Source organism: Furipterus horrens, unplaced genomic scaffold (genome assembly GCF_987537825.1).
Source record: "Furipterus horrens unplaced genomic scaffold, mFurHor1.1.pri manual_scaffold_7, whole genome shotgun sequence".
Lineage (NCBI taxonomy): Eukaryota > Metazoa > Chordata > Mammalia > Chiroptera > Furipteridae > Furipterus > Furipterus horrens.
The window spans coordinates 120672157-120694347 of record NW_028327177.1 but is presented as its reverse complement, the minus strand read 5'-3'; the positions used below and the strand labels follow the sequence as shown (position 1 = coordinate 120694347).

The 22191-nt window shown below is 38.0% G+C and overlaps 1 protein-coding gene across 1 annotated transcript in view; it reads left to right on the top strand.

Annotated features, from left to right (window-relative positions):
* EFHB (EF-hand domain family member B) overlaps positions 1–16772 on the top strand; it is a 58195-nt gene extending 41423 nt beyond the window's left edge. The window contains exons 13-17 of the mRNA XM_090284947.1: positions 249–403; positions 7166–7373; positions 12412–12618; positions 14025–14206; positions 16599–16772. Of these exons, the coding sequence (XP_090141073.1) occupies positions 249–403; positions 7166–7373; positions 12412–12618; positions 14025–14206; positions 16599–16772 (926 nt within the window). The remainder of the gene's footprint in view (positions 1–248; positions 404–7165; positions 7374–12411; positions 12619–14024; positions 14207–16598) is intronic.
* Positions 16773–22191: the final 5419 nt, after the last annotated feature.

Genomic DNA, 22191 nt, shown 5'->3' with positions numbered 1-22191 from the left:
CTTATAGGATTTTTAAAAATTGAACAGAGAAGTCACATAAAACAGAAATAATAATTTTTATCAATTATTTTATGTGCTTTCTTATATACACAAGACTTGATCACACCGAATCATAGTGTTGGAGTTAGGTATGAGATTTTGCATTCACAAAAGTTTCTCAGTCACACGCTCCCTCTTTCTTTAGGATGAGAATCCTATTGACAAAATTTAAATTCAGATAACAAGACTTTTTGCCCCATCTTCAACAGGTGCTGATGATCTCATCTATAATAGACTCCCAGGTGAATATCGTCGAGGCAAGGATAGGCAGCGGGCCCTGGTTGCAGCAGTTCGTCATCACTTGAAGAACGTTAACTACCAAAAATTTGACACTTTGCTGGCAGCCTTCAGGCACTACGACAAGGCCAGTAGTAGAGCAGAGCTTATTGGTCTATGCATAGGCTTCCAGATCCCTGCAGGTTGGTGTAGACCAGGGGTCAGGGAATTATGGCCCGTGGGTCAAACCCAGTCCACCACCAGTTTTTGTAAATAGTGTTACACGTTCATTTGTTTTAAGTACTGTCTATGGCTGTTCTTGCACCACAGATACAGAGTAGTGCGTCAGAGACTGCACGGCCTGCAAAACCCAAAATATTTACTTTTTTGATCCTTGACAGAAAAAGTTGGCTGACTCTTGCAGTAGATCAGTGGTTGTCAAAGTATGGTTCTTGTACCACCATCAGCCTCACTTGGGAATGGATTGAAAATGCACATTGCAAGGTCTACCCCAGACCTACTGAATTAGGAACTCTGGGGTGGAGCCTAGTAATTTTACTTTTAGCAAGCCCTTCAAGTGATTTTGATACACATTCAAGTTTGAGAACCACTATTGTACATTATTGAACTACAACTGTGCTGGGAGCAAGGGGAGGGAAGCACCATGGCCCTGGGGAAGACTCCTGAGCGAGAGACAGTTTATACCTAAATCTGAATATGTACACATATCACTGTGAGTCTAGGTCTAAGTCAAACTTAGACTATCTCTCCCTTGGGGGAGCAGGGTGTTGTTTCAGTTTTGAGAAGGCAATATACAAGAATTCAATTTTTAAGCTACCAGTACTTTAAATTTAATCTTTTGGTAAAGTTAGATCAGTCTAGAGCTGCATAATTACCTAACACCATTATAGGTCATCACAGGATTGCTTTATCAAGCTGCATGCCTTTAGGTTATACTAAGGAACACTGTTACATAAAATGCTTGTGAAACATGACATATTTTTGTTAGTATGCCCATGATACTAATTTATTTTTGTTCTGTGCATCCTCTTTATGAGGAAACCTAGTTTTTCTACAGGAAATAACTGTGCTTCATCTAAGTATTTGGTTTGTTTTACCTCACGAACAGCATGAATTTTATACTAATTATTCTCACCTTTTTTGACTTGGCAGCCAGGTAGTTCAGCGCCAGTTTAATGTAACCCATATAGTTTGTGAACATGATCTTATAGGATACATATTGTATGATCTTTTTATTCAGGTTTTATCTTAGTTTTTTCCACCCTTATATCCTCTTTGCCCTGAGTGCCTCACTTTTGTTTTGGCTCTGTTTTTATTTTGTTCTTATTTTTATTTTTATCAATTGTATTTATTTTCCTAGGCAGCCTCAGAACCATTTTAGAGTAACTCCAATATAAACAAATAAAAACTTATAAATAAATCTGTGATGATGCAGTGTATCATAATCTTGTTATAAGAAGAAAAAACCAGCAGAGTAATTTTAGTTTATCTCAGAAAGGAAAAATACAGTATTACTATTTCTCTTCCACTATTGAGTACAATTTGGAACAAGTTACACATTATAGTTTCTTTTTTATCTTAAAACCATCTTGATCACTCATTGGCTAGTTAATTTTAAGTCCATTTATTTTATTTGTCTTTAGTTTAGGGTTTGTGTACCTGTGTTGTAGCAATGAATAAAAAGGGGGTTAATATTCTCATCTAAGTGTGCGTAATTATGTGGAGACACACACCAATCAGTCATCAACTACATTTTCCACAAAGTTGTGCGTAAAGAAAATATAAATGCATTATTGTCGATTGCTTGAAAAGTTTCTGCATTCAATCCTTCATATTGGTTGAGAGAGGGGGGAGGTCAGCGCTTACTGATTATTTCTCAATGCACTTCTAATATTTGCACTGTCACTTCCATTCAGGGTAACAATGTGTGCTGTTATTTGCACAGATGGTCCCATGAGCTTTGAGACCACAACAACCAGTTTCTTGCAGGAGTTCAAAAAAGGGACACTTAAGAATTCTGCATATATGATTTCTCTTCTATAAAAATCAGTTATCTAAAAAAAATAATGGTCTTGTCTCAGATTTAAACTACAGAATTACAATGAAAAAGCACTGGTGTGGTCAAATGAATGAAAAAGGGATCAAAAAATTTTTAATGAAGATCACTTTATATCATTAACAGCCAAGAAGTCTAATACAGTGAACTGTACGCTGAACATTTGTGTTTAACATCTATTTGTTCTCTGAATTAAAAAAAATCATTTGTAATTTGTATTTGACATATAACTGTTTTTTATAGCCATTTATATATGCTTCATGGGAAAATGTACCAAACAAACAGCACTTTCAGTTTATTTTTCTAAATAAATGTGTTGTTTGTATTAAAAAAAAAGAAAATATAAATATTAAACTATTTCTATGGTTTTTAATAGAAACCAATTGCTATGTACAGGTAATTTATTCAGAATTAAAAGCTAGAATAAGTACATTTTAAACTTAACTCGAAGTGTTTTACAAAGATGATATCCAGGGAAATGTATATAGCAGTGGTATGAATGAGAAAACCTATTACAATAGCTAGTGCTCTGCTTTTAAAAAATTCTTCATTTTAAATCTAATTATAGGCAAGATGATCATCTCAATAGCTGTTGATTATCTTAGTGAACCACCGGGCATATTTCTTATGATAAAATTAAATTAAGTAGAGAGAAAATTACTAAGAATTATTTAATGCCATTATACTTTTTAAATAGTAAACTGTTAATTTGCACAATGTAGTGCTCAATGTCCTTGAGGAACTTTCTTTTTCTGAGAGGGTCATAAGATGTAGGTCTTCCTACTACAGCTGTAAGATAATTCTTGATAATTTAAATCTTATATTGTTGAATGCCCATTTTTAATTTAATGGCACAACAAAACAGAACAAATAAAATAGAGGATTAATCCTGTTATTTACCGAACACTCACAATACATCAGACATTATTCTGGATAATGTGTAGACTTTCTATTTAGGGAACTTAAAATCTAGAGGAGAAAATGATGCATCACGTCCAAAAATGGTCACAACAGAGTCCCAAATTTTCAAAATAGGTCTATGTAATTCTCACTCCTTTTATTCTAATTCTTACCCAGGAGCTAGCTGAGATGGATAGATTCCTTTTTGGGAACAGCTGCATTCAGAGACAAAAGTACTTTGTTATAAGATGTATGAAAAGGAGCTGATAAGGAAGGTAGTCAATTTTTGTGAAGGCTAATCCAGAACTCAGTGATACCAGGTGTCTGTGAATGGTTGAGAACAGGAAAGGTTCATTAAATACTTGCCTAACAGCTCATTGTTGAGTAGCTTTTGTGCTGTAAGGCGCACCACTGTCAGGCTGAAAATGGTCCAGAAAGCAAAATACATGACAGATTAATTTCATGCGTGACACTGTTGCGACTGGAGCTGGTTGATTAGACTTGAATAGCAATTTCATAACTTGAAAATGTGTCAACAGTGGTGAAGCACCATTAATAACTCTGAGATGGGAAAAGATTCAATGTAGTCAGTCTTTCACGTGCATGGGGCAATGTCTTGTGTGTGACGTGTCCTCCCTCATTATGGGACAAATCGGTCAACCTTTGACAGGAGTCACAGCTGGGCCCCTGGAGGGTGCCCATGCATCAGAAACACAGAGTGCTTTACTTTGTGCCTTGTCTGTTATAGTGGGTGCGTTGCCATGTCTGGTACAACGAGGGATCTAGGCAGCAGCGGTGACTATCTGAATGGTTTAGGCTCAATCAGAAGTTTGAGTCCCGTTATTCTTATTAGAAAATGGATCCTTCTCATGGTCATCTACATGAATTATCCAGATAGCTCATTCAATAACCATGATTTTTTTCCCATAGTTTTCAGACTCAAAAAGAAATGTCTTCCATCTTTCAGTCTATAGCTTTTCAAGTGGCAAACGAAACCGGCAGGCAATTGGCAACAGTTCAAGAGTCAGTAAAACTATAACAGATTCATCAAAGGGAGTATTGGCCAGAGCCATGAGAATGGCCTTGAGTTCTGTTCACTGAGTAGAGTGACTATGTCTATTTTTGGTCCTTCGTAGCTCTCATTGAGGTTCAAAGCCACAGAAACCCAGTGAAGACCACTGGCTTTCAAGTTAGCAAATGAGGCCCAGGCACTTGGACAGCCTCTGTGAACTGAAGGTCCTATTGAGCCAGTGGCTTTTGCTTTAGCTTTAGGTACCAAAGATGAATGAAAAATTTCCCCGAAGGATTGCTGCCTTTTTTCATGTAAAGCTGAGATATTACTGGCATCAGTCCAACTGGCATTTTTTTCTTTTTAAAGATTTTTATTTATTTATTTTTAGAGAGAGGAAGGGAGGGAGAAAGAGAGGGAAAGAAATCTCAATGTGTGGTTGCCTCTTGCATGCCCCCAACTGGGGACCTGGCCTGCAACCCAGGCATGTGCCCTGACTGGGAATCGAATGGGCAGTCCTGTAGTTTGCAGGCCAACACTCAATCCACTGAGCCACACCAGCCAGGGCTGCCTTCTTGACTATATCATTACCATTTCACAAATGAGGCTTGTTAGTCCCTTTCTACCTTGTTAATCATTGAGTCTAAGTTAGCTCACTTCAAAATGCTTATCAATCTGAAAAGTTACAAAACCTTCATAGGTCAAATGTTCAATTTCAACAAGAGCTCAATAACTGGCTAATAGCTTCTTTTGAAAAGGTTATCTACCTGGTTATGGGGCTGGGGGGGGGGGCGGCGGCAATGAATCTTTAACCTCAAGGGGCACCTCCAAGCAAAGGTTGCCTCTCATTTCCAGAGGCTCTTAGTGGCAAAATCATTAGTCATGGAGACTTGTAGCTCAAAGGGGTCACTTGGGTTATGGAACCCCAAAGGTATTGATACTAGCACTTCTCTACATGTGGCTCATCTTGATCATAAGTGCCCTGGCTCTTAACAACATTCACAGTACAGGCATGTAAAATATCAATATCAATTATATATTCAGTAGTGGAAGCCACAGAAACACACTATTGCTAGCTTTTCTTCTCCATTTCAAACAAACCATGCCCCACCCCTCCAGCTGCATCCAGACCTCTCCCCGCCCTGCAGACTGAGAAGGATGATGACTTTGGCACCTTTATCCAAAGAAGCCACAAAAGTTTGCATCTCTGCCCCACTGAAGTTTCACGGTATAATTGGACAGATGCATGTGGCCTCTGATCTCCCTTGGGGATAGGGAGACCTCTGTCCCACATCTAGTCATCCTTCTTAGAGCTGCTGAGGCTGGGGTATGGGGAGGGAGAGATCAGGGGTGCAGAGGGAGAGGGAAGCTCTGCACCAGTGAATAAAAAACATGCTTTCAGTTTTGAGTGGTATGGTGGCGGCAGGCAACTCAAAGAAACAAACCGCCAAAGTTGTCAGGCCACAAAAATGAAAAAACCACTAATGTTTTCAGACTACACAAAGCCTCATACGGGGCAGCAAAGTCATCATTATTGACACCGTCTATTTCAGTTTTGAAAGCCTCTTGATTGAACAGCCACAGCCCACATTGCTTTTTAGTTGGGGCTGAGGGGTTTGCATTTGGGGTTGATGGGTTTGCAGCAGAGGCTTTTATAAAGGAGTCTACTTTAATCCAGGGCAATAGTAGCTCCTTTGTTAAGATAATATGTTTTAAAAGAAACAGATACATAAAAAAAAAAAAGAGTGTTTTAAGTTCTCACTCTGTTTCAACATAAGGATTAGGGACATTTTCCAGGCCTCTGTAGGATCTGACAACAGGAATTTATCTAGAACCATTGGGTCACTTTCTTGGTCTCCAGGGATCACGTTCCTCATTGTAAATCCAATCTTGGGCATAAGAGCTGAATACTAGTCAAAAATTCATTTATCATTTCCCTTGTCTGTCTCAGAGAAATCTCTCTCTTTTTGGTTTATATTTTCTCCTTTCTCTTATTTTTTCTCCTCCCCACACCTCTTCTTCTCTTTTGGTTTATATTTTGTCTCAGAGAAATCTCTCCGAGAGTGTCAAAGCCTCTTTATCACAGCCAGAACCCACTGAAAACATACTCAGATCTTTAACTGTCGTCTTCAAGTGGATTTAAGTTTGGCTTTATAGGCTACAGAAGGGGCTGAGCGGTAAGATGGTGAGATGTCCCAGCTCTTGTCATTCTTCCTTAACAAACATTTTGTGCTCGGCCCCATCTCTCCCAAGTGAATCAGTCAGTTTCTGCCCAGAGCTGTCATAAATTTCCCTCCTATCACACTCAGCATAGGTGCTCCTATATTTAACTCTTTTCTGAAAGGCGGTGGAGACTTCCCCTGTTAGGCTGACCACCAAATTGGTAGCAGGTGCCTCTTGCCTGTAGGAGTGTTAACAAGAAGCACGCAACTGTTTTTGAATTCACCTCCGTGTACTTGGCTGGCAGCTACTTCCCCAATTTCTTTTCATTACTAGGTCATGAAGTGGAGGATCATTTATTCCCCAGTTGGGACACCAGAACACTGTGAAAGCATGAAATGTAGAGAGCTGTCAAAAGTACACAACACTGGTCAGATGAAATGCCAAGCATGAATCATGGTCACATCTGCTCTACCACAGTGCAAACAGCATGATTTAAATTAAAAAATTATTACATAGAATTAACAAAGACTCTGAGCCACATCCTGCTCCAACTAGGGCTGAAATCACTGTGCACATATCAGGTCGACACAATGAAGACCAGTCCCCCTAAATATTTGACTCCTCATATGTGAAAAATAAGACAAAGTCATTGAGTTTATGTGATAGAACTCTTTCTTTTTAAAAATGAAATAATAGATATCGCATACTCTGCTCTTAAAGACAATGCTCACTTCACCTTTTTTTTGCTTCCTGTCTAATAGAAAGGAGATGGGGTGATACATAAAACTGAGCTTCAGGAAGCTTGTGACCAGGCCAACTTGCACTTGGATGAGAAGCTCCTGGACCTGCTATTTGACTATTGTGATGTGGATAATGATGGGCAGATTAGCTACCTAGAATTTGCAAATTTTCTTACCTGGAAAGATAAAATGCCTCTTAAAGAATATGAAGAGAGTATTGTCATTAAAGGTAATTTTTGAAGCTTTGTTAAATTATTTTTTAAAGTATATTTTATTGATTATGCTGTTACAGTTGTCCCAGTTTTTCCCCCTTTGCCACCCTCCACCCAGTACCTTCCATTCCCTCCAGCAATCCCCCCCCACCCCTTAGTTCATGCCCATGGATTGTGCGTCTCAGTTCTTTGGCTTCTTCATTTCCTAGACTATTCATAACATCCCCCTGTCTATTTTGTTCCTATCAATTATGCTTCTTAATCCTTGCACTATTTCCCCATTCTCTCCCTTCCCCCTCCCAGCTGATAACCCTCCAAATGATCCCCATACTTACCATGTTTCCCCGAAAATAAGACAGCATCTTATATTACTTTTTGCTCCTAAAGACGTGCTAGGTCTTATTTTCAGGGTATGTTTTATTTTTCCATGAACAAGAATTCACATTTATTGTTGAATAAAAAAAATCAATATTTATTAATATACTGTAGTCATGTTATCACAAACATCAGCATAACCAGCCAAACTCTGAATTCCATCAAGAATTTCAGGGGAGCTGTAGCAATGACTGCCACTAAGTCTTATTTTCAGGGGAGGCCTTATATTTCTAAGCTTGAAAAATATTGCACTAGGTCTTATTTTTGGGGGATGTCTTATTTTCGGGGAAACAGGGTATGATTCTGTTCTTGTCATGGTTGTCTGCTTAGTTTGTTTTTGTTTCTGTTTCTTATATTCAGTTGTTGATCATTGTGAGTTTATTGTCATTTTAATGTTCATAGTTTTGATCTTCTTAAATAAGTCCTTTTAACATTTCATATAATAATGACCTGATGGTGATGAACTTCTTTAGCTTTACTTTGCCTGGGAAGCACTTTATTTGCCCTTCCATTCTAAATGATAGCTTTGCTGGATGGAGTAATCTAGGTTGTAGGGTCCTTGATTTTCATCACTTTGAGTACTTCTTGCCAGCCCCTTCCAGCCTGCAAAGTTGTTTTTTTTTTTTTTTTAGAAATTAGCTGCTAGTTTTATAGGAACTGTGCTGTAGGTAACTCTCTGCTGTTCTCTTGCTGCTTTTAAGATTCTCTTTATCTTGAATCTTTGGCATTTTAATGATGATGTGTCTTGTGTGGTCCTCTTTGGATCCAATTTTTTTGGGACTCTCTCTATTTCCTGGACTTGTATGTCTATTTCCTTCACCAAAGTAGGGAAATTTTCTTTCATTATTTTTTCAAATAAGTTTTCAATTTCTTCCTCTTCCTCTTCTTCTTCTGGCACCCCTATGACTCAGATGTTCATATGTTTAAATTTGTCCCAGAGGTTCCTAAGCCTCTTCTTGTTTTTTGTTTTTGTTTTTTTCATTCTTTTTTCTTCTTTCTGTTCTGGTTGAATGTTTATTTCTTCCTTTTGTTCCAAATCATTGATTTGAACTCTGGCTTCCTTCACTTCACTGTTGGTTCTCTATATATTTTTCTTTATCTCACTTTGTCTAACCTTCATTTCTTCCTTTATTTTTTGACATACTTGATGAGTTCTCTGAGCATCCTTATCACCAATGTTTTGAACTCTGCATCTGATAGGTCAGCTATCTCCATTTTGTTTAGTTCTTTTTCTGGAGTTTTGTTCTTCTCTTTCATTTGGGCCATATTTCTTTGCCTCCTCAATTGGGCAGCCTCCCTGTGTTTGTTTCTGTGTTACGTAGAGCTGCTTTTATTCCTTGTTTTAGTAGCCTGGCCTATGTAGCAAAGCCACCTGTAAATTGTGTGGGACTGTGACTTAGGTAATTGCCAGGATGGGGTCACCCACTTCACTGCTTTATGGCTCTGTTTGTGGTGGTGGGGCTTGGAGAGGGGATAATGCTGCTGCTTCTGGCAATTTGCCTGGCACTTGCCCCATTTCCAGTCACTTCACCCACTTCTCATATGTGATTGGCACCCTTCGAGTTGCCGCCCTGGGGTTTGCATACATTCTAAAACCATGCAAGCCCTTTATGCAGGGAAATCCAGCAGTTTCTTCCACTACCCCAACCCCCACTGGTTTTTACATCCAGAGGTCATGGGGGTTTATCTTCCTGGTGCTAGAACCTGGGGCTGTGTGGTCTGGTCTGGGGCTGGGATTGCTCACTCCCAAGCTATCCGTTTTAATTTTTATCCACCATACGTGAATGTGGGACCTTCCATGCTGCTGCTGCCACTGCCCTTGTCTGAGCCACATTGCCTCTCTGCCCCATTTCCCATCTGGATGAATGTGGCTTCTTTAAATCCTTGATTGTCAGACTTCTATACAACTCAATTTTGTGATGGTTCTGGTTGTTACTTGTTTTTGAGATCTAGTTGTAATTCTTTCTATGGTTGTGCAAGGAGGCAAAGTGTGTCTATCTATGCCTCCACTTTGACCTGAAGTCCTTTGCTAAATTCTTAAATGGACTTTTATATTTTCATTTTTCTAGGAACTCATCTCTTCTCAATTTTAATGTTATATATTTTAAAATGTGCACATGTAGACATCTTTATTTATTTGCTTGTTTATGCATAGACTATCTGTAGAAGGATAGGAAAGAATTTGATAACATTTGCTATTTCCAGAAAGGTGGAACTGAGTAATAGAGAAACAGGGTACAAGCAAGACTCAGTTTTTAATCCATATTTTGTATCTTTTGAATTTAAAACCATGTATTATTCATTTAAGAGAAAAAATTAAAAGCAAAAAAATTTATCCAGAAGTCCAAAATAGGATATACAGTTCCTCAGAAAGATGCTTGAAAACCATTTTTATAGAATAATTCGCTCACCTTCCTCAAGGAAAGTAAATAGTAAAGTAGAATTTGACAAAGCAAAATTTGATCTTTTAAATTTTGTAAAAAAACAAACAAACATATCTTTGCTTTTGTTTATTTTCGTGATTACATATTATATTTCTGCATCACTGATCATATACAGATATACTTATATACATATGTGTATGTGTATATGCACATATTTAAACATGACTAAATTTGCAATGAATGTACCATTTTTATTTCATTTTATTTAAATTTAACTCTCAAATTTCTCTGGAATGAAGAGATACTTTTATGGTTTCTGTAAACTTCATTTTCAGTTCCCTCGTGCTGTTGTATTATAAATTATGAAACCATCTCCTCCCTCTGAAATTTAGGTTGTTTCCAGACAGTTTTAAAGTACTATGGGTAATGCTATAATGCTTATTAACTCTCAAACAGCTTTCTGTTTCTAATTATATCTCATTTCTTATGAATGTTATTATTATCCCAGAAGTTAACTCTCTTTGTATATTTTTGTTTTGCTTCACTAAATGCTTTTACCAATTTGCAACTTTATTAGCCAAGGCTGTGCTCCGTGTTTCACTGAGTTCTATTTCAAATAGCCTTATAATTTAGTTGATATATAATGATGCATCATTTGCTTTGATTTTTAAATCTTGATTAGAGGGGATTGACTATTGAAAAAGGTTGTTTACATTTTTATTTTCTCCTTCTAAAAAGTGAAGATACTACTGTTTCCATTTTTATTCCCTGGTCATGGCTTTCTGCAAGGCCAAAACCAAATTTTGGGCTGTATTGATGACGTGAGGACTTTTAAATTTCTGGGATGGCCTTGCTAGTCTATCCACTAGGGAAGCAAGAGACTCTTCTCAACCTAATTAAGCTCTCAGAAATATGGGTGTTCAGTTTCTTCTTGGCACAGCTACTTAGTAGTGGCAGAAAAGCAGAAGCCTGTTTTCAAACCAGATAGTCTTTCAGATCGTTCCTGGATTTTGGGTCCTGACTTTATCAGCCATTTTCAATGGAATTCTCAGGAATTTTCTTATTCCAAATTCTATCTTACTATTGACTTCTGGGGAAAAGGTGAGGGAGTGGGTAAGCACTCTAAGACAGTGGCTTTCAAAGACTTTTCTGAAGAACTTTTCTTCATATCTGAACAGATTTCTGCTTTTTTGTGTGTGTGGGGTGGAGGTGGGGAGGGGATCACAGGATCTGGAATGTGCCTGAATGCCCTCATGGCAGCAATCGGTAGGTGCTGAATGGGATGTGCAGACTTTACAGAGGCTTGTTTCCTGGTTTGCCACGGTTCCTACCCCACGCCCATACTGGGGTACTCTTTGCCTTTGGAAACCTCACCTGGGCTTTCTCAGAATTGAGAATTCTTGTAGAGCTTGAAAGACCACAGCGCCCTCTTGTGCTTGCTGTCGAATTACCAGCTCTGTTTGAAACAATGTCAGGAATGTACTCCTCCTACCTTTCGGAACTGATTCAGCAAAACCAATCTGCAAAACAGGCCAGAATCTTGTAATTTCAGTTCCACCTTAGGGTTCTCTTTCTTGTTAAAATTTTATTTATTTTTAGAGATAGGGGAAAGGGGGGAGAAAGTGAGGGAGAAAAACATCAGTGTGCAAGAGATACATTAATCCATTGCTTCTTGTGTGCTCCAACTAAGGACCCAGTCTGAAACCCAGGCATATGCCCTGACTGGGAATTGAACTGGCAACCCTTGGTTCACAGGCCGGCACTCAATCCACTGAGCCACACCAGCCAAGGCAATTGGGATTTTCTTTTATACACTGATTTTAAGGGCTCGGAGTGAGTTCTCATCATTTCTCCAAATGTTGCAATACATGGGGTCCCTTCCATGATCAGGAATTGTGGAATTTACAACTCTAAATATGTTTTTTCCTATATCTTCCTAGGGCAGAGCAATCCTGTAGTTCAAGTTAAACATGAAAATAAGCTCTAATTTAAAAAAAGAAGAAAGAAAAAATAGGTTCCACATTTTCATTCTTTTAGATCTTTATTCTAGAGTCAAATGTGTGGAATGACGAAAAGAAATATTAGACCAGGTTGTAATTTCCTGGCATATGACACTGACCTGAATTTACTCTTCTGCAGTGGGGAGCAGGCATCTGTGGAGGGCTTACATCAGCCCGAGCTCAGTTTCCACTGGCAAGAAGAAACTGAATGGGAAAAATGGTTTTGTTTCAGAGTTGTAAGAACCAAGTAGTAACTTCTTCCTGTCCTTTCCTGCCCTTTCGCTCTTTGCTTAAAGGTAGAAAACCAGATTGTGCAAACTCCACTGAGACTGATGTTGAAGAATCTGAACCAACTTGCCTGATAAAGCCTGAAGATATTGTCTTAAATGGGAGCTCAGGAAAGACTCTCCGGACACTTCTGAGGCCAAGTGATAAAGTTTCCAATCACTATAAGACCTCTTCTTCTGAGATCAGTGCGGTCGTAGGAGCTGTTCCGTCCATTTGTGAGTATGTCACGATATTTTTTGAGGTTCAAAATGATCAGCAAATATGGAAGTGACGTGTCCTTCATCTGTCCTTGCATTGTCCCCCAGCCTCTTTCCATTAGACTGTAAGTTTCTCAAGGCCTAGGGTCTTTCATTTAATTATGTATCCAAGTACCCAGGGGTTCTCAGTAGGTTTAGGCTGAACTGAACTTGATGATCCAAGTAAAAGGATTCTCTCTATATTAATGAAATTGAAACCATCATAGATCATAACACTGAATGGTATACACTGTAGGAATGCAGACATCACTGAGAGTTAGGAGACGTTTAAAGCATGTGATTCTTGGCTACACACAGATTTGCCTTCAAATATTTGAAGAGCTCTTACAAAATGATTCTCACTATCTTCCTTCTCCATCTATTAGTTTGCTAGGGCTGCTATAACAAGTATCACACACTGGATGACTTAGACAACATAGATGCACCATCTCACAGTTCTGGAGGTTAGAAGTCCAAGATCAAAGTGTTTGCAGGGTTAGTTCCTTCTGAGGGCTGTGAGACAGAATCTGCTTTCTGCCTCTCCCCCGCTTCTGGTGGTTTGCTGGCATAGCTGGCACAACTTGGCTTCTGCTGCATCACCCTGAGCTCTGCCATCATCTTCACATGGCGTTCTCCTATGTGAAGCTCTGTGGCTGAATGTCCCCTTTCTCTAGGGATCCCAGTCATAATAGATAAGGGGGCTATTTCAGTACCATCTCATCTGAATTAATTACATCTACAATGACCCTATTCCAAATAAGGTCACATTCTAGGTATTAGGGGTTAGAACATATAAATCTGAGGAAGATTCGGTTTAACCCATAATACTCCATATCTCCATGTCAAGTATGATGAATATTGGTTATTAGGCTATTATATGTTGGTCAAGATCACTTTCTTGGACTAAGGACATGATTAAGGATTTACATATTTTTTGTAACTGGATTTTGTAGACTTGCTATACATTCTGGCATAATGAGATTTTGTGACTCTTTAGAAATAGTCTGTGCAATAGAAATATAACTGGAGTCATATGTACTTAAAACTTTTTAGCCATGTTAAGAAAAAGAAAACAAGTAAAATGAATTTTAATAGTATATATATTTTTGTATATACAATGCAACTTAAAAAGATATTTTTGTATATAATATGTATCTCCAAAATATTATCATTTTAATAAGAAATCAATATAAAGCAATTAATTAAATATTACACTTTGTGGTACAAAAATCTTTGATATTCAGCATGTATTTTGCACTTAGAGAACATCTCAATTCAGACTAACCACATTTCAAGTGCTCAGAATAGTCATATGTGGCTGGTGGCTACTGTGTTACATAGCTCAGTTTCAAAATGTGTATTTTCTTCCCTCACTGATGTTCTAGGTTATCCCATCTATGGTGTTCCAACCATTCGATCTGATATTCCTGCCCCCCGAATTCGCCGTGTGAGTGATAGAACTAATTATGGTGAAGAGGGCAATGCCTATTCATTACTACATCCTAGCATCTTTGGCCAGAAAGGAGTGTTTGAAAGAGACTTCTTCCAGACCAGATCAAAAAAAGAGGTACAGCATATTATTTCAAAAGAGTTGAAAGAATTGCCAGCTTGACATAAATACGAAATGTAGGAATGTTTATATATCAATAACTACCTACTATTAGATTTTAAAAACTTGAGCTTTTATATTAGTTATCAGAAGGCATCAGGATCCTCGAATAAAGGACTCTTGAGAGTAATATTCAATTTGGTTGTGACATTTTGGTACAATTCTTAAAGTAGAATTTAGTCTATGATAGTAAACATTACTTTCACATCATATAGTCACTGTGACCTGTGATAAAAAGAAAAATATTTTCCTAAAACATTCAACATCATTGTTAGTTGAAAAATAAAAGCAAAAAAAGATGAATCCCTTCTTTGTGTAAGTTTTTGAATCTTCAGAACCAAAGAGCAAGTATGGAGAGAGTCACTCTGCCGCCCACCTTCTGTACTGCTGCTATCAGGCGTATATGATCTGTGATAGCACTGATTTAAAATACTCTGTCCTATACTGTGTCAGCCCATCTATCTATCTCTCTCTCTTTTTTTTCCCCCCTTGGAAAACATGGTCCTCATATCCCAGGTGAATGTCTTCCTAGGTGGGTTGGTTATAAAGCAGGAGGAGCCAGTGAGCCACTGGGTTCAGAGGGCCGATGATCAACAGCAGTGTTCGGTCAGACCGGCTTGGTTGGCCCTGTTATTTATGATCTAGTGAGTAACTGCTCCCCCAGAACCCTCATAGCTGGAGGCAGAAATGCTATGAATAGACATATGAAGTCTTCTGGGATCTCTGATGAAGAGTTGATTGCTGGAAAACTTACTAAATTCTAAATTAATAACAGATTCATTGCAACGATTCATTCTGTTGAAGTGCGGGAGACAGGGAGGGAGAAGCTCAGAGGAGGGTGCCTGCTGGCTGGTTCCAAAGAAGGAACTCAGCATCCTCCCCAGTGGGTCAGAGAAGGGACACACTAGTCTGTGTTTTCACTTCCTTCAATCATTTCAAAGGGCCTGTGAAATAGAAGGTCAGGGCTGCCAAAACAGACAAACAAACAGACTCACAAAAATCTCCTGCTTGTTTTATGAAGCCTAAAATTCTTTTAACTAGGAAGTCATTCTTGATTTCGTAATTTGAGATAAAACCTAAGACCCAAAGGTCTGGGTGGAGTTAACATGGGAATAGATGTGGGTTTCTGTAAGGGTGTTACATATACCAGCTAATCAATACACAGTGTGATGCTGACCACGGAGGAAAGCCTCCTGGGGAGTGGGAAAGGAAGCAGAAGAGGAGTTCTGGGATGCCTGCAGCAGACGCAGACAATGTCTGGGTTCACTCCGCACGGACATTCTCTGTCTCCCACTTGGTGCAGTAAAATAGCAGCTCTATTCAGGGACCCTGAGGTGTTTTTGCTGCATAGCTGCAGCTGCTGGCAGAGCTGTTCTCTGGAATTTCAAGTATATTTGATTCTTCTGTTAATTTCCCAGAAGGGCACATCATTACTAGGGGATCTTTTAATTGTTGTTCAGTTTCTGTTTAATAGATGTATGTGTTCTGCAACTATTCTATTTCTTTGGCTTTCTTATTCCCTGTCTAACCTTTCATTTCCCTCTTTGCTTTTTTTTTCTTTCCATTTTCTGTATGCTTTATAGTAAATGTTTTTCCTCTTTTAAATTTAGTTTCTTTTTTTGTTTGTTTCAAATCTTTTATTTCCTCTCTTTATTCTACTACTTGTTTTCACTGCTAGTTCTTAGTCTTTCCTTTCTTGTACTTTCTCTGGGACATGAGAAGCATATTTTCTCTTCCTTCATCTCTTTTAATAATTATTATTGCAGAGTGATTATTAATAACCAGAGTTTGCTGGTGTTCAGTATGCTCAGATTTCAGTCTGCTCAGTTACTTGCGCATGCACAATCTCTCTGGCAGTTGCACAGCCAGAATTAAAGTTTGCAACAGGTCGGTTAGAGACATTTCAGAAAGGTTCTTATTTTAAAGAAGAGAAACTAATTTTCATGGAGCTTACATGACATAATATCATAACAACAAGAAGTGACTGAGATGGAACTCAAATCCAGGAAGTATTCTATTTTAATCTCTGCTGGAATTTGGCTGCCTCACTTTAAAATAACCATAACACTTAGCGTTAAAAGTAATTTTATACATTGGCTGTTATAGTTGAACACCTTCATACTTATTTCAGGAACAAAATTATTCCTGAAATAAAAGTACTGGAATTTTGATATTTGCTTGTTACATGTAATAAGCACACACACACACACACACACACACACACACAAATTACCTCCCTCTCACCAACATACCATTTTTTTTGGATAAATATTTGTATATTATATGTTAAAAATACTGTAAAAAGTTTATAAATATAAATCTCGGCTTGACTTTCAATATTTTCTTCTAGATTGCACAGATATTATGTAACATTGGTGTCAAGCTTTCTGATGAAGAATTTGAAAATGTATGGAATCTTGCATCCAAAAAACATCACAGAGGAGAAGTTTGTATTGAGAGTATTAGAAATGTTCTAGATGAGCTACAACATGCAGACCGGATCAAGTGTAAAACAACCATGTGATATTTTTGGAGTTTATTCATTTAAATAAAAGAATTGTTAAATCTGTGTTCATCTAAAATGTTCATTCCATTCTGGTTTTAGCTATTATGTTATTAGTAATCACTGTTAGATTTTAGATTTTAAAATTTACTTTATTTTATTAAAAATATTTTATTTATTCATTTTTAGAGAGAGAAGAAGGGAGGGAGAAAGAGAGGGAGAGAAACATCAATGTGTGGTTGCCTCTTGCACACCCCCAACTGGGGACCTGGCCCACAACCCAGGCATGTGCCCTGACTGGGAATCAAACTGGTGACCCTTTGCTTTGTAGGCCAGTAGTCAATTCACTTAGCCACAACAGCCTGGGCTGTCTTTTTTAAAAATTTTTTATAAAGCACCAAACAACTTGACAAAACTTGGGAAGCCACCAAAGGCATAGTTAGGAATGATATTAGAAGTTTGTAATGTTCAGTATGACTAAGAATTCATTGCATTTCAGTTGGTTGTCTGAAATTCGAAGTCTGGTTAGTGATGCCAGGTTCACAAAAATGTTGCCTTCCACATTTAGTTAATTTTCTCTTTAGGCATCACTATAAAAACAGAAGCTTAGTGGGCTTTTAGTTTCTTTGAGCATCTGAGGACAACAAACCTAATCACAAGGAGCAGAATCTAGAGAGCAAAAACTTGAGTTCCAACAGTGACATCATGGCCACTTGTTTTTAACATCTTTCTATGGCCCAAAGAGCATATTGTCCTTGAAGAAACTGAAGAGGACACAGCTGACCCACCATTTAGATGTAGATTTAGGGAATGCTTAGTAGCAAATTGTACCGAATCATTCCTTCCCTGATGCCTTGCTTCTTTGATATACACATGTGACTGACACTCAGCCTGGGTGAGGCAGGGATGGGGAGGTGTGGATTTTTTCTGTACCATGGGTGAGATCCATGACTGAAGCTTTATCAGTAATATAACTTGATTAGCTAAATGATCAACAATGTGAATTCTATCAATATTTCTCTGTGATAGCCTTGATCTTTTGTTATTTGTTGTCTGTTAGTATGAAAAATCACTGTGTAACTTAGATATTGTGGTTATACTGTAGTTTACCATTACTTAAATAAAGAGAACTAAGGTTTAAAAACTTGTTTTACCCAGTTTCTAGAAAAATAATTTTATAGTAGATTTATTATAGAGGTAATTTATATTTATGTTCAAAATTTTAACTTGTTATTTTGAAGTAATTTCAGACTTACAGAAGATTTGCAAAGGTAGTAAAAAGAATTATACAGGGCTGTGCTGTAGCCCACTCTTAATGGTCCACTTAAATCAAGCATTTCTTCCCAGCATCCAGTGACCGCACCTTGGTAGCTTGAAACTAACTATTGTGGAAGTATTTACACCAAGGAAACCAACGAAGTTACAGACTGGGGATTCCCCCTAAAAAGAGCCAGTTGTTAAACATTTACAAGTGTATCTATCTCTCTGTTCATCCATCCATCCATTATCCATCCATCCATCCATCCATCCATCCATTGACAAAGACAGACTCATTGACCAAACTTTAATCAGGCTCCCATGAGCCCTTTTCTCAACTAGGACTTGACTTGGACTTCTGTGTTTTTCCTTACTGGGCCTACACTGTCCAGTTTTTGAAAGAATTCTCCTAAGTCTAGAGACAATCCTCTCACCCTCGATATCTGACTGTTCTCTACCATATCTGATTAAATTTATCACCCCTCATCTTTTATATAAACACCTTGGCTTGCCTTTAGGAAGAACTCCTGTTAAGTTGTTTAGCAAGAACTCCCCCTATCCTTGATGTCTCCTCTTAATAATTTTTTATGTACCAACCTGCCCCAACGTGATCCTTGGCTACAAATCCCCACTTTACCTTATATTCAGAATTAACCCCAATTCTATATTGAGGTCTCTTTCTCCCTATTGCAAATAAAATCTGCCTTTTACTGCTTTTATTGTCCAGCTTTGTTTACTTTAACTCCATCCATCCACCCATTCATCCATCCATTCATGCATCCATCCATCCACCTATCCACCAATCCACACATGCACATTTTACTTGTAGACACTCCTGTGTGTATTTCCTGTAAACAAGGACATTCTATTACTAACCATAGTGCAATTTTCAAAATCAGAAAATTGTCATTGCTATGGCATTGTTATCTAATCTACAGACCTTTCCAAATTTTTCCAATAACCTTTTATCATACTAATGTTCTTTATAGCAAACACACTTTTTTCTTGGTCCAGGTTGGATCCAATTTATAATTACATGCTGCATTAAGTTGTCATGCCTCTCTGGTTTCTCTTAATCTGAAACAATTCTTTTATTTTTAAGCTTTGTGCCTATTAATGTTACTCAAGCCTCTAGGGACTGAATTGAGTGAATGCACTGCATCACAACCTATTGTCAATATTCTCTTGTCAGTGAGCTCCTTCACTCTGCGCCCAGGAGCTGTTTCCATTGCTTCTTGCTTTGGAATTGATTAAGATTCTCACCTCCTGTGAAGATTTCTTTCTCCTGTAAATGAAATCACCTAGAATCAAAATGGGGCACTTGATGGGGATGATCTTTGAGCCACATGAATCGGAGTTAAGCTGATTGATGGTTTGCTCCCTATCTTGAATGCAGATGGCTTCGGGGTGATGGACACCATGGTACCTATCTGGGTAAGCCCTACTTAAAAAAGCTAGAGCCAGATGACCAAGCATTGTTGCATAAAAGCATGTCAATTGACTTACTGCTTAAAAGTTTCACCTGCTTATATTCAAAAGGGTTTATGTGCATGGAAAGACTTTTCTATACTTGAATCCTTGCCTAGCTCCTTCTTACTGTGTTTTGGCAATTGCTATTGGCCAAGGTCACTGTCCCTCATAACTACACCTAGTGTGTTATAACTGAAAGGTACATCAAATTGCAGCAGGCTGTACCCTGAGGCTGCTTCTGCCCAGTATAGGCCCACGCGTTGGCGTGGGCTTGCCAGATGTCTACCTGTGATCCCCTCGATGGCTTATGGTGTTAACCAAGGCCCCCTGTGGTTTTATAAAATGTTTCTTTCTTAACATCTGAGCAGATGGAAACCTTCCGATTTATCTTTAGTTAAGGCCAGCATTTCATCTGTTTTCTTGATGTTATTTGCATATGCAATTCTGTCATTGAAGAGCCAACTTTAATCTGTGGACCAAGCTGCTCTAAGCAGCAGTCATCTCTTCCCAGGGTCCAGCAAAAAGCAGATGGCCCAACTGTGGAACCAGCTGCACTGCACCACACAGACTCCTGAAATCAGAGTGCATGGTTGTTCGTGGTGCTTAGGATGCTGTCAGGTACATAATTTTCTTTTTTATGTAGAATAGGAACATCTTGTGATTTACATTTCTTTGCCTACCTTCATAAAGCATAAAGAATTGTAATCTCAATCAACTTTCATGCTTTCAGCGATTTCTAATTCATTATTTAGATCTTTTTCTACTTCTTGCTACAGTGACACCCTTTGCCCCAAATTGTATTGCATCAGATATGCAGTGTTGGGTTTTTGATCCCAATTTGCAAGTATCATAGTCCCTAGCATGACATAGTCTTTAGGTCTTCATGTTCCACAAAGTCTGACTACAAAGTGTTACAAAGCTTAGCAATTTTGGTTAACCAAATCATACCCTAACTGAGAAGCAAACTGGGACCATTAGATATGAATAATAAACCTGTCACTCACTGGATTTGTGATCTTGGGAAAGATACCTAACCTTACAAAGCTGTGGTTTTCTTATTTATAAAATGGAAGTAATAATGGCTTCCTTATCAACTGGTAAGGTGGTTTTGATGGTTATGGAGATAATGGATAGGTGAGCACCTAGCACCATCAAAGGCCTAGCTGGGTCATACTTCATCCCGCCCACTTGTAAGTACCATTTTGTTCTTCATTTATTCATATAATCATTTTATTGACCTTTTCTTGGTTTTGTCCTTATGTTCGTGATTCTTAATTAGGTGCCTATTGTTGATTTTTGGCATATTTGACAATTCCCTGGGGCTTGCTGCTCTAGGTAATTCAGAATACCTATCATGGCATGTCTATCACTTCTTTATGTTTTGAGAAGAGCTCCTTATTCCATATTTTAAAAGATACCCACATAAAATCTGATGGGACTTTTATTGTGATTACATTGACTCTAAAGATACATTAGGTGAATTGACATTTTTATAATGTTTATCTCAATAATGTTTTATGGTTTTCCATGTTGAGATACTGTATATCTTCTGTTAGATCTATTCCTAGGTATTTGTTGTTTTTTGATGTCTTTTTTTGTGAATTGTCTGTTCTACTATGTTGCCTATTTTTTTGTTGACTTGTTTTCTTATTATAGCTTTGAGAATTCTTTATATATTCTGGATACAAGTTTTTTTAAAAATCAGGTATGTGTTTTGCAGATATTTTCTCTTTGGCTTGTCTTTTTGTTTCTTGACAGTGTCTTTCAAAGAACAGAAGTTTAAATATTTGAAGTCCAATTTGTCAATAATATAGTTAAATTGCCAGCTCTCTTGAATTTGGTGATTATAAATTTAAAGTGAGACTTATCCCTTGATATTGTGTTTTTCTTCAGTTAGTTTTTTCCATATGCAGCTGCTGGACGTCAGATCTGAAATAAATGGGATCTGGACTTAGCTAGGGCTGGAAGTTTACTTGGTTAATAAGGTGGTGGGAAGAAGGGACAAAGGAGATGAGTGCATCCAAGGAAGTGATTCTAGTGATGGAAACTAAGATGGGTAAAGAGGAAGTTCAGAAATGAACTAATATCGAAAAATGCCAGGGTCAATGGACTGAACCATCCCCTTGGGTCAAGGAATTGTGAAGAAGTACTATGAAAAATCCCCCCAAACTAGAAAAGTAAGAGCTGGTGGTCACAGAGTAGAATTCTTGTAAGTGAGATTCAGACGGTGATAGAGTTGTTGGTAATGGCGATGTTTAGAGTTTGACAATGTGCCTGAGTGACTGAAGGAAGTGGAGAATAGGATCATCAAAGGAGAGGAATTCAAAAGTGAGAAACTAGTGTTAAGTAGAAGGATCACCTGAATGAGTGTTGATATTACCAAAAAAGATGACAGGGAAACTAACAGAGATAGATAGAGAGAGAGAGAGAGTGGCCCTGGTTACATATCCCTTTGAAATCATAATAAAAGCAATACACTATCATTTAGAAAAGAGCAGATACACATACTTTTGGTAATGTTATGGTCAATCCCCCTCTCTTCCCATAGATAGACCTCTAGACCAGGTAAGCTTTAAAGTAACTCCATTCCAAAATTTTAAACTTATCTTCAGGTAATTTTACTATATGTCTCTATTTTCCATTTGCTCACCCGTCCATCCATCCATCCGCCCATCCTTGTGATTAACCATTGCTTACCTGAACTTCGGTTAAG